This window comes from Lissotriton vulgaris, chromosome 6 (genome assembly GCF_964263255.1).
Source record: "Lissotriton vulgaris chromosome 6, aLisVul1.2, whole genome shotgun sequence".
In the NCBI taxonomy this organism is placed as follows: domain Eukaryota; kingdom Metazoa; phylum Chordata; class Amphibia; order Caudata; family Salamandridae; genus Lissotriton; species Lissotriton vulgaris.
In genome coordinates this window covers 1,544,207,148-1,544,220,929 of record NC_141694.1, presented here as the reverse complement: position 1 = coordinate 1,544,220,929, position 13,782 = coordinate 1,544,207,148, and the positions used below count along the sequence as shown (strand labels likewise).

Here is a 13,782-nt window from a genome sequence, read left to right as displayed (position 1 = left end):
GATCTGCCGCTGACCCAATGCTGATTCGTGAGCCACCACAGTAATTGTAGTGTAGTGCCCTCCGAGATCTGGACGTAGTCGGACAGGTTCCCCTGATGCTGCGCCCACTGAAAGTTTAGGTCCCACTGCAGAGCCCGCATGTGCCACCTGGCACGGTTGGTCAGCATTATGCAGGAGTTGAGTCCCAGCAGCCTCAAGGTCTTCTTGACCGAAACACAGGACAAGGGCTGAAAGATCGGAATCATAGCCCGAATGCCCTGGACTCGCTGTTTGGGAGGATAAACCAGAAACTGCGGCGTGTCCAGAACTGCTCCGATGAAGAGGAGCTTCTGGGAGGTAATCAGGTGCGACTTTGGCACGTTGATGGAAAACCCCAACAAATGCAGGAGGTCGGCCGTAGACTGCAGGGGGGAGAGACTACTGTCTGGGGCGAGCCCGCCTTGAACAACCAGTCGTCGAGATAGGGGAAGAATGAAACCCCTGATCTGTGCAGATGAGCTGCAACCACCTCCATCACTTTCGTGAACACCCGAGGGGCGCTGGTAAGGCCAAAGGGGAGCACACTGAACTGAAAATGCTCGTGGTCCACCGTGAATCGCAGGTAACGCCGATGGGTCGGCAGGACGGGAATATGAAAATAAGCATCCTGGAGGTCCAGTTTCACCATTTAGACTTGTGGGTCAAGAGCAGACAAGACCTGAGCCAGAGTGAGCATTTTGAACTTCTCCTTCCGGAGAAAGAGATTGATGTTCCGAAGGTCTAAGATGGGACGTAGACCTTTGTCCTTCTTTGGAACCAAGAAGTAGTGGGAGTAACAACCACAACCTACTTCTGGCGTCGGAAAGCGCTCAATGCCCCCCTTGGCCAAGAGGGCGCAACTTTCTGCTGGAGAAGTGCCAAATGATCCCCCGACATGCGGTGGAACTGAGGTGGTATGGCTGGGTGTGGGGGTATGGGGGTAGACTCGAAGGGTAGGGGGTAGCCCCATGGAACAATCTCCAGAACACACCTGTCTGATGTAACGGTGCACCGGTGGGGGAGGTGATGACGAATCCTGCCCCCCACTGGCGTCTGGTGGGTCTGAAACCCCGGTCTAGGAAGGTGTGGAGGCACTGGCAGCGGGGTGTGGTGGACTGACCCGCACGCTGGCCTCGTGACCCGCCTACGCGAGACCCACGTCCACGGCTGTGCTGGGACTGATGCTGCGCAGGGTTGTTCTGAAATGAACGTGTTTGCACGCCTCTTCCAGAGCTACGAAAGGAACGAAAGTTAGAAGTGGAAGGAGTACGTGCAGCCGAAAGGCCTAAGGACTTGGCCGTGGCCAGAGAGTCCTTAAAACGCTCCAAAGTGGAATCCGCCTTATCACCAAAGAGGCGGGTGCCATCAAAGGGCATGTCCATCAAAGTATTCTGGACATCTGCAGAAAAGCCAGTCGTCCTCAACCAGGCATGACGACGTAGCGCCACCGTTGTGGAAATTGCCCTACCCAGCGAATCAGCGGTATCAAGACCACAACGTATAGTGAACTTGGCCGCATCTCTCCCCTCCATAAGAGCCCAGGAGAGAACTGTCCAGGCCACCTCCGGACACTGAGGTAGCACCTGCTTAACCGCATCCCATTCAGAATGGGAATAGCGGCCCAAGAGACAGGCAGTTTTAACAGACCGCAGTCCAGAACTTGTGGAAGAATAAATCTTCTTGCCAAAGTGCTCTAATTTCTTGGATTCCTTGTCTGGTGGAGCAGAAGGAAACACTCGGGGACGTGGAGGCCTGAACCACCAAACTCTCAGGTGAAGGGTGCTGGATGAGGAAGGCAGGGTCGCCCAGGGCCGGGCAATGACGTCAGCCCACACCCTTGTCCACAGGGGACCCTGGGTTGGGCCAGGATCAAGTGCCCAGAAGCACATCAGTAAGTGCATCATTAAACAGCAACAGCGTTTCTGTAGAAGAAGAAGCTGGCCGAAGCACTTCAGTCGGTAGGTTGGTCCTGACAGCCACTGTAGGGAGCTCGAGGACAAAACTATGCCCCCCTACATAGCACTGTGGAAAAGGAACCCCTCTACTCGATAGTAGCTGAAGGGGATGGTGAACTAGGTGCCAGAGGGTAATCCGGGCCACCGGCCTCCGCCTCCTCATCCCAGTCTGGGACCGACTCGCACTGTGCTGCGAGAGGGTCTTCAAACCCTTCCCATCCTCCCCTTCCTCCACAAGTGGAAGAGGATGTGGGAGAAGAAAAGGGTAAAAGTTCCCCATTGGCGTCGTGATTGGCGTCGGGAGACATTCCTCCGGCACTGGTTCAGCGTTAGAAAAGAAGTCGATGCCGGTGTCGGCGGCGATGTCAGTAGGGGCCGTACGGGGTCCACCGGCAAGAACGGGGAGCCCCGGCTGTAGCCATGTGGCCTCTTGGCGTCGATGACATCGAGGCCGGGCCCGGAGCCAGCAACGTCAAGGAACGCCGAACAGTGGGGCCCGCGGGGCCCGAAAGCGATCCGACAGGCCAAAGATACGTGCGATGACAGACACACTCTTGCAATCCGGCAGGAGTTGCCCATGGACCACAGAAAGGTGGGTAGGCCAACGTTAACTGTTCAGGCTCCCTTGGAGCCGCAGGGGCGGTGCCACCTGCCCCTCAGCCGCGTCCCGTGACTGGCGAGGGGAGGACGAAGAGCGGCGACTCTTCTTCGACTGTTTGTGCTTCGCCTTACCTGACTCCAAGTGCGAAGACTTCGAATGACGGTGCTTGCTCTGCGACAGGGCCCTCGACCTCCCAAGGGACCAGGGCCTAGAATGGTGTGGGGCCGACTCCCGGGCCTCCAGCCACTTTCAGGACCCCTCCCGCAAAGTTTTCGGGGCCATGGCCCGGCAGTGGGTAAACGACTCAGTGTCGTGGTCACGCCCCAGACAGAAGAGACACTCACCATGCAGGTCCGTCAGTGACATTATGCGTGGGCCGGCCTGGCAAAGCTTGAAACTGGGCATCCCTGTGCAACAGGAGTAAGTTTACTTACAATTTATATCAAACAAATACTTTAGTCAACAAGTGACGGGGTACCGCTCTCTCCGGATCTGCAATTGCTGGCGCGGAAAAAGAAAGAACTGCAGTCAGCGCGCGTGGGTGCGTCTAAGTAGCTCCTGTGACGTCATCTCGGCGAATACGACGCCAACGACGCACCTGGAGTCGTACGACGACGCCTATCGACATGCAGGGGTAGGGGTACTGCGGACGAAAGCTTTCCGGATCCAGTCTGATGTCTGGGGATATTCTAAGTTAAGGAATCTATCACTAACGTGTCTCTTTCAGATTAAAGGTTTTTTAGTTGCTCTACAACCAGTAGTGTAGTTGTAAACTTATATAAAGGCTATAATGCTTGTGGTGAGCTAAACTCATTTCCATCGAGGGAAGTTAATTCTTCCACAAACTAATTACAATGTGTATCTCAAATTTTTGACAAATTCTTCTGTGGGGAACATTTAAAAAAAATCTGTCTAGCAACCAAAAACGTTCACGAAAAGGTGTGCTAAAAAGTATGCCTAAACCCTAGTTAGGTGTCTTAACCAAATATTTTTCATATCTTTTTGTTTACAGGACTATTTTCAGGGAGTGTTCAGTGAGTTCTAGTGAGGGTAAGCTGGCTCTAGGGAAAGCTTCATGGGTTCTTCCTGGACTACGGAGGCGCAAGTGGACTACAAGGTCTGATCTAGTGCTCGTATTCTTAGGGGATTATTGGCGTCCTCTGGTCAGCCTCATCTTCGCATTAAACAATATAAAAAGCCATGGTAGTAGAAATTTAGGGCTGCACTAGGTGATCTGCCAAACACATTCCTTAATTTGTGTAAAAATACAGAGACAAACTGTAAAAAATGAATTTCTTTATTAAACGGAGCAGGACAAATAGTACAAACAATCTAACATTTGGCCGTACAAAAGAAACCATCTTTTCCAAGGGAAGAGGTCAGCCTCCTTTGTACAATTTATTGCAGAGTCATCCCAAACACTTTTCATTAAAAAACAAAAACATCATGACACAACGTGCACGCTCAAAAGGCTCTTTTTAAACTAGCTTTTCAATCCCTCCATTCTTGCATGTACTGCATTCCTTTTTTTCGTTTTGTATTTCTCACCAAATAATAAGTGCCTCATTCTTTTGTGTGCGCTCACAACGAGGTCCAAAATGGAAGAGCAATATCACATGGGCATAGAATTGCCCAGGGGTACCACAAACGGGGTGGTGCAACAGGGATCTGGATATTTGGGTGTTGTCCTTTATTTGGCAATATTATATTTTCGAACTTCAAAAATGTAACTAGGATAGTCGCACTGAACATCCGAGGTGCATAGCTTAACCATGCCTACTAAAAGAGAATAAGCAGGCCGTCAATAAAAGTGAGTAAAACACACTTTCAAAATGTGGGGGCATGTTGAGTAAAAGAAGAATGAAGTTTAAACTATGTCACTGACAAATATTCAATTATAAAAACTATCAAGCTGTTCCCCTCTTCCAAAGTACATCAGCAATGATAAACCAATAAGAGCTTGCAACTGTGACTCCTGATCCTCAAGGAGTGCCAAGGAGAGTGTAGAGTGGTAGTCACAGGCAGCCTTTGGAAGACATGATGATCCTAGACTCAAGAGGCTTTGTAAGTGTGAGACACGAAGAACTGTGTCAAGAAGGAAAACCAAACAATAATTTAAAAGCAGGTCTGCAGTCATTGATTTGTGTAAGTCTTAACAGACTAACAATAGAAAGCAGTCTGCAGAAACAATAGCTAAGGAACTCACAAAAACAACATATCTGTAAATCTGGGAGAGAAAATGTGCAAAAGCAAGGAAGGTCCTGGCGTTTCCAAGCCCCCTTCCGATACACAGAATAAAAGTGAATTGATTTTCTCCAACAGAAATATATGACCACTTTATTAAGTGCCTCGGTATTTATTTTCTAATGAATTCTTTAATAAAGATTTGCTTTTTGATACTTAACCACTGCCAGCTCACATGTAAGCTGCTTGTTCATAGAAGGCCCTCCAGTCCAGTGATTTTATGTTGTGTTGCTATGTGTGGTGAGAAGGAAGAATGACAAAGGAGCCACCCCTTAATTCTCTCCAAATGATTCACATATTGCTCATTTCATGTTTTTCCAGTCCATAATGATTTGGGGCAAGTTAAGTGTATACGTTTTGTAAAGAGATATATATATATATATATATATTTTGAAAAGCACATTCTTCTCTGTAGAAATCCCTTTCTCGTTGCATAGGGTAAAAAATGATTCGTCTCCATCCTCCAACCACTCAGACCTGGAATGGTTCCTGCATGTAGAGCGCAGAGTGAATCGCTAAGGCTAAACTAATCCCCTATAAAAACGATTTAGACCGTCATGCAGTAATGAAAGCCTAACAGTGCATTATTTCAGTGCAACAACTCCGAAAGCATCTAAAGAAATTGGTGCCCACCTGACACATGCCAATTTCTTGTAAAAATTGTTCTCATATTTACACTTAAGACTAAGTCTGTGGATATCAAACACTTAGTATATGAGAAATCGGAATATAAGTGTTCTCCATCTCAAGTGTCATATTGAAAGATTGCCAAACACTTCTCCTTTGCTTATCACCAATTTCTAACCATGGCGTGACACTGTTTTGAGATTCTTTTTTTGCATAGACTATTGAACCTGTTTTGATAAAAGGAACATCCAATATATAATATGTTCCTTACATATTGTTAACTTTTTTGTCAATGAACCCTAGGGGTCTTGGATGTACGGACACCACAGAAATCTGAATGTGACTCAACCCCCGGTATTCAAAAGAAGCTAAAAAAAAAAAAGTACTAGCGGTAATTTCTTAGGACAGGGGACTCTGGCATAGAGCTATTGAATACAGCATCCAAGGCATGATAAGCAGTGCCAGTGTACATCTTTACTGGCCAAACAGCAGCCCTCTTTCATCTGGCTATCTAAATGCGCAAAATGACCATGGATCCTGATCATATCTATGATAACCCATCATTCATTTTCTTATCTGCCGTATTACTTAAATTCAAACCATAAAAGCTGTTTTCGCTAATGGAAAATAATATTTTGCTGTCGGTATGTCTCAGCTTAATTGTGTTTCTTTAACATTAGCCCACACCTGTGGGGTAAATTGGCACCACCTCTTCTTATAAGAGCATCAAAGTGTAGTACTTCTGGAGACCAGAATGCTAGACGCCCTTCACACGTTTACAGCAACATTTCTGAGGGAGGATGTTTTATCCATCAAGTTTTACATTGAAATTCGGCAAACGACAGTGCTCCGCGCTACCCAAAAAAACATACTCAATTGGCTCAGGCATATATGATTTGAAAACAATTGCTTTGCCGAAGCTAAACTTTCCATATGACGTTTGAGACATTTTCTCCACTTATAATTTGTTGTTAAAGGTTTTAGACATGCAATCTAAACGAAGTTTCATGTAAAGAATCTTGCATATGCATTTTCTAGAGCAAACTGTTGCACACACTTTGATTCCAACAGCCTACAACCCCTTCCCAGAAATCTAGAGGTACTTACAATTGATAAATATTGGTGGGCCTCGCTAATAGCAGTCAATGTACGCATGTCACTTTTCTGTTTGTGGGTGGAGACACAAACCAGGCCTAAAATGGAAAACCCATTGAAAATAAAACTTTCAGAACAATAAGCCAACAATACGGACAGATTTAAAATAAATTATACTTGGGCATTGTAATAAATATTTGATACTACTCTTCCTCAGTCTTATTTTACATTATATATTCCCTTCCTACTTCTTATTTTGAACATTCAGGATTGGCTAGGACAGAAAGGGTAGGGCCCCAAACTTTCGCACAGCAGATCCTCAAAAACACCTCATCTACTGGCATTACTTGTTACCGTGCATTTAGAAAGTAATATAAAAAAAGCAACTGTCTACGAAGAGCGCGGGTGGCCTGTCTTCATGTTTACAGAACCTAGAAGGCACTGCGCTTTAATTAGACGCTACAAAGGATATTTATGTGGCTCGCTGCGTCATGTGGTAAAAGTTTAAGTGGATTACTTGCTTTTCAGTGACAAAAGTGGCTGCACGTCGCGGAATTGAAAATACGGTATGTGATAACAGCGAAAAGAGGTCGTAATCATCATGCCATGGAAGAGTTTTTGCTCAAATTTACCAATAGTAATGCCTAACGAAAAGGCCATTTATTTTTTTCAATTAAAAACCTAAAAAATAGAATTCATATATAGCATACCATCCACACCTTTCCTCCAGACTAGTCTCAACTATTTTCATATTACCTTTTGAGCATCTAGAGAAGTGCGTAGACTTTTATTCATTTAAAATACCCAGTAGAAATAAATGCAGAGTTGCATTAATTCATAACATTTGGGTTTATATTTTACTACTAATAGAATTTGTAAATTAATTGGGGAATACACGAATAAACCATACTAAAACATTGTTTAAATAAAAAGAAAAAGTATCGGAGGAAATATTTTTCTCTCAGCTAACAGCTTGGTTCCTTTTGTTAATAGGATTTATCAGTCTATTAATTTAACAGCACCCGAATTTATGAATGTTGCTAATCTGGATGGTAAACGTAGCGGTGAAAGAACCTGGCATGTAGCAGTATTGTTTTGTGCTGTTATTCATTTAGATGATTAAGTTAATATAAATAAAACAAAAATTGCTTCAACTTCTCATTAGTGTTTCCCCACTGCTTCCACACTACACAGTATCTACAAGTAAACATGGGCTGCTTAAGATGCATGTGTACAGTAGTCATTTCCTCAAGTGACCCGACGGCTCAAGGAGGGCAAACCAATAGAGGTCGGAGCAGTGGCTTAAGGCTATATGGGCTCCCCCGCCGAAAGTGAAGAGGGGCCCTTGAGTCTCTGATATTTCACGGATATTCATTAGGCCCATCTGAAGAGTTTGGGGCCCCCAATCTGGCTGGGGCCCCCTGTGCCACAGGGGCCTGAGTTAAGCCCCTAGGTGAGAGTATGAGCCAAGGGCCTGCCTGCACAGCTGTGGTAGAAGAGGAATATCATTAGTACTCACTTTCTCCATGAACCATCCTAGAACATCCCCATTCAGATATATAGAGGACTACCGCAGAGGGTAGCGGATCTACCTGAGCTGCAGTTTAGTGGATGAAGCGAGATCAGAGGTTATGGCATCTCCCGATGTCAGTTTTTTAAATCAATATGGATATCATGTTTTACTAATGGGGGGGAAGAGAAGCCCTAAATATAAAAAGAAAGTGAGTCAAAATTTGAACTCTGTATCTAATGGGCATCATTTCTTACGTGACATTAAAACAAAAACAAACACACGTAATGTACGTAATATATTGCTGCGGAGATTCGCCTGAGTGGATCATAAAAGCAATCCTATTTTATATTGCCCGTTTCTGAATTCTTGTTATGCCGTACTGTTGTAAGAGTATAAAAAGCACATTGTCAATATTAGACTTCATTTTACTAAAGTAGTTTTCAACAATATGGCTATATATGTATAAATATTTTTTTGTTTCATAAAAATGCAGGTAGCCCCTTTGAGGGTACATTTGTATTCCTGCATTTTACACTCAAGTATTTATTTTTAGAAATATGTTATCTTTAGAAGATGGTGCGTGGAAATGCTACTTTAGTAATCTCCGCAAGGCAGGGGGCCATTTCCTTGAGGTAGTCAGATGAAAATCAGTAGCAGGCCACTTGCAGAAATCCAGCCTTCCTTCCAGTGTATGCACATAGGGCTGGTGCTAAACTGGATGCTTGCTTAATGTTCAACTTCTGATAGGAGGAAATGTATTGAGTTGCGTCCTTCAATGGGAGAAGCAATGAGGCAACTAAGGTATTCTGTATTCAATCATCATTTGGAGTATTCCATTGTTACTCAGCCACTTGAGGTTACAATTCTTCCTTTGGCTGGTCATCTAGGGGCTTTTTGTAGCATCAAAATTCTCTGTGCAAGATATTCGACAGTCAGTCATCAAGTTCATAGCTTGTTTCATCATAGAGTTCTGGACGGGATGATCTGACTTGGCGTGAATACTTTATTCGCAAGAAGTCCCCCATCTCGTCAACGGCTTGTAAGACCTGCAAAGTAATTTCAACAGGTTAAGTTCTATTGATCGGTTGTAGTTTTCATCAACAATAGGATCTCTGTTTTTAATTGTTTCCCACGCTCCTCCTACATCCAAACAAGAAAGAAAACGGAGATTAAAAAATCATATAGAAGCATTTAATGGTCAACAAAGCAAGAGGCTGAGAAGGAAAGAACAGACCAACAATGACTCAATTTATGGAAGAAACAGCATTTGATCTATTGTTGAACTAAGCTGCAGATGTACCAACATACAGAATAACTACATCAAAAGCATGATCACCTTTTTCAGAGAACCAGGGTTTATGAAAGTTACATTAAATTCTAGTCTTCCTGGCTGCATTGTCAACTTCAGGAACAGTATTTGAATATAAACGTAGCTAGCCAATAATTGAAGGAATGGTAATCATGCTATGTGACCAGTCAAGACCATCTACATAATTCCAGTGCAGTATACTGCTCTTAACCAGTCCCCAGCCCTTTACATTGCCCCAAGATAATATTGTTTACATCATGCAACATTGCCTACACCTAGGTATGGGTAGTATTTGGTGCCTCAAAGATAAGAAGATCCCACTTCTCGAAAAAATATTTTCCCATTCTGACAGAATTTTCCTAAAGACCAACAAGATGGATATCAAGTGGGTGTTTGTGGACTGTAGGAAGCTTGTCTGTGGAGAATGAAGAGAGACAGATAGCGACAGTGAATTTCAGCATGTTGGGGAAACATGCAAGCCTCAATGCTGGCGGTGGGTTCAGCAGGGACTGATCATTTGGCAGTTTCCCTGGACACTGCTATAACTGCATTCTACCTTGCCAATATATATTTTACAGAGTTTATACAGCAGGAAATTAGACCTGAGGGTTTCATATCACTGTGCAAAAGACCAATTCACATTTCTTCAGTCAACAGGCCTAAACTCATAAAGAGAAGGGGACATAAAGAGTAGGGGGGAAATTAATTGCACATTTGGTGGGCACAACAGAAATAACTGATTTCAGGTATAGAAAATGGCCGACATGAAGTATCACTGTGGACTTGCGTCAAGATGAGCTGGTGCTATCTAGTCTATTATTCCTATGAAGGTAAGTAGGTTGGTCATGGTATGTATAACCTGGAAGTAGACATCAATGCAAGGATTTCAAGTTGGGAAAAACGTGATCGCATTTGAGTGCCTGTAATTATAAGAGCTTCAAATAGAAGGAAAATGCTCAATAAGCATGAAACAGTTGCATCACCATTACTTATGCCCTTCTCATTCTAACCAACATCAATAGAAGCTTTAGTCAGTGGGAGCTTAACAGAAACAAAACACAGTACTCAGAAAAGTATGAATGCTCTCAGCAGAAGCAACAATACAAGCAGAGCTATTAGGGTAAATCCTACACGGGGGCGGAAAAGTCTAATAAGTAACAGTATGAAACACAATAAAGCAACAGCAAGATGGCAGAAATGTGTGGTACCAACCCCCAATATAGAAACAAGCCATCTGGGGAGCAGAAAGAAGAGCCAGTGAAAGATATTGTTGAGGAGCAGCAGCATTGCGGTCTAGAAACAAGAGAGGAATCACCTTCTCCTGCCACCAGCACATTTGTCGAGAAGAGATGAAGGGTGATGTAAACTATGTTCCTGAAAAATGCTTTTGCCATTAAATGAGAAAACCCAGACAGATGGTGGCATTCAAGGACTCGTGGAGACTAGGCAAAAAACCAACAGCAGAGCCTTGACAAATTTTTAACTACAGATGGCTGCCGTATCCAGAGTCCTCAATGGGGCTACATGTCAGTACCCAACAGGAGCTGTTTGCAAAGATTAACTAACTTGATAAGTATAACTGCATGATTAGTGTTTTTTTTGCATGAATGCATGTTTGAATAAACTTCCTTAGGATTGCATTCCTGAGGAAAGCTACTGACCTATATAGGCGACTTGGATGCTGAAAAATGTTGACCAAATCAGATGGGGGAATAATTAAGATTCCAGCACATCCTCCATATCGTTTTAATCGCACCTTCAGAACCAGCAATAAAGACAATATGTCTGGGGAGTGCAACAGGTAGTTTTACTTTAAGGGATCCTCTCCCCGTCACACATAAAGCCTCATGAGCTCCTTTATCTGGTCGAGCCCACCCTATAAACCTCAGGGCGATGATTGGTTACCTATGGCGAAGCATGCCACAAACATTTGGGTGAGGTTTCCAGCTCTGAATGTTTTCTTTTTGCTTGTTGGTAGGGTGAGAGCGGGTAGCACATTTTTCTGGCTACAACTCCTTTTGTTACAGGTTATAGGTAGGGAAGAAAACAAGTTACTTACCTGTAACTTCAGTTATCCAGTATTGGTATCGCTCATAGATTCACATGCTTAGAATCATCCCGGCGGACGAGGTGGAAGTCTCGCGGTACAATAAAACATTTACATTATAGTCATAATAACATTACACAATAGGTTACTATGGGCAGCCAAGTCACTATATTAGCCTATCTTAGTTCTTTTGCAAAAAGAACCAAACTTGGAACACAGCCAATAAGGCTGCAGCACCCTCTTAGAACCCTCCACAGAGAGGCAAACCCTCAGATTTTTCGTAGCACAAGTGACAATAAGTATACCATAATGATAAGGTAAACCTCTCCGGGGAGGAGGGCGAGTCGTATGTGAATCTATGAAAGATACCAATACTGGATAACTAAAGTTACAGGTAAGTATCTCGTTTTCTTCCCTACCTATAACCTGTAACAAAAGGAGTTGTAGCCAGGAAAATGTGCTACCTGCTCTCACCCTACCAACTAAGCAAAAAAAAAAAACATTCAGTATTGGGGTATCTTTCATAGATTCACATGCTTAGAATCAGAATAGCTAGCAGTAAACAATACTTAGCTGTATAGTGGATGGTGGGTATCATAAGAAAACATAATAGATACCATGCAAATCCAATACAATATTGTAGTGCCATTTCAACCCTAATAAAGGGCAATTCATAAACATATGCATCAAATAAGTATATGCAATAATGAACATGTCAATAGCAAATCTAGTATCCTCTCATTATAGAGGCTTACCTTATTTAAAAAGGTTTCGCAACACTGCTTGACCAACTGCTGACTCAGCCTCTGTTGCCAGATTCAGGCAATAATGCAGTGTAAATGTGTGCACACTTTTCCAGGTTGCAGCATGGCAAACCTTCTCCAATGACACACCGGCAAAAAGCGCAGTAGACGAGGATACTGCCCTAGTAGAGTGAGCCTTAGGTTTGTTCGACAACGGATGTCCAGCCTTACAATGGCAGAATTGGATAGTAGATGCAATCCACCTTGAGATAGTGGGCTTCGTTACTGCTGATACTGGCTTCTGACCACCATAGGAAATAAATAATTGGTTGGATTTTCTGATGGAAACAGTACGTGAGATGTAGAACTTTAAGCATCTCTTGACATCCAAAGTATGCAAATATTTCTCCGCAGAGGAAGACGGAATAGGAAAGAAGGAGCATAATATAACAGGCTCATTGAGATGGAATGACGAAGGAACCTTAGGTATGAACGTGGGATTCGTTCTTAGAAGGACATAGTCATTGGTAAATTTCAAATAGGCTTGTCTGATAGTGAAAGCCTGTATTTCACTTACTCTTTGAGAAGAGGTGGGAGCCAATAGAAGAGCTGTCTACCATGAGAGATACTTTTAATTCTGATTTGTGAATGGGTTCAAATGGATGCTTCATTAGCTGTTGCCGTACTAAATTCAGCCTCCATTCTGGAGGAGGAGCCTTTATAGGTGGAAAAGTTCTGAAAAGCCCTTCCAGGAACTGTTTAATGAGACAATTAGAACAAAGGGATGCCGCCCCTGCAGATCGCCTTTAGGTAGAAATGGCCGCTAGATGTAGTTTAACAGAAGCAAACATGAGTTCAGATTTAGAGAATTAAAATAGTTAAGGCAGAATCTTATCCGGAAAACATTTCAGAGAATGTATATTCCTGTTGAAGCACCAGTAACAATCATTTCCATGTTAAAGCATAAGTCCTCAACGCAGAAGGAGCTCTCGCTCTAGCAAGAATGTCTCTGCAGTCTTGAGGTAAATGTATCTCCTTGAACTCCGTGAATCCAGAAACCATGCATGAAGTTGCAGCTGAACTGGACGAGGATGAAGTATCTGGCCTCTGCTCATTGACAATAGGTTCGGGATTGCTGGAAGGCAGAACGGTTTGCGTTCAGATAGAAGGAGAAGCTCTGAACCAGTGCGGACATGGCCATTTCGGTGCAATTAGAATCATGCAGCATGGTTCCATCTTGATCTTGCGCAGAAGTCTTGGAATCAGCGGGAAAGGGGGGAATGCGTAAGCAAAAATCCCCGTCCATCTCATCATGAAGGCATTCCCCCAAGAGCCCTTCTCCGGCTCCCAACCTGCAAAGAATGGGCACTGCCGATTGTTCTTGGAGGCAAAGAGATCCAGATTTGGCTCGCCCCACTTCTGAAATATATTCTCTACAATTGTTTGTTCCAGCTCCCATTCGTGACAGGATTTTTATGTCCTGCTTAGAGTGTCTGCCAAGGTGTTGTGGATTCATGGAAGGTGTTCCACCTTGATCTTTATATTGTGAAAGAGAAGCCGCTCCCAAATGTTTTGAGCCTCTTGAGACAGAATGTGAGACCGGGTACCCCCTTGCTTGTTTAGATAATGC

General features: G+C 43.8%; 1 protein-coding gene across 1 annotated transcript in view; it reads right to left on the bottom strand.

Moving 5' to 3' along the window:
- Positions 1 to 3,853: 3,853 nt before the first annotated feature.
- The window catches only part of SPTLC3 (serine palmitoyltransferase long chain base subunit 3), a 748,918-nt gene continuing 738,989 nt past the window's right edge, over positions 3,854 to 13,782 (bottom strand). Inside the window, exon 12 of the mRNA XM_086927721.1 lies at positions 3,854 to 9,099. Coding sequence (XP_086783847.1) covers positions 8,986 to 9,099 — 114 coding nt within the window. The 3' untranslated portion in view covers positions 3,854 to 8,985. The remainder of the gene's footprint in view (positions 9,100 to 13,782) is intronic.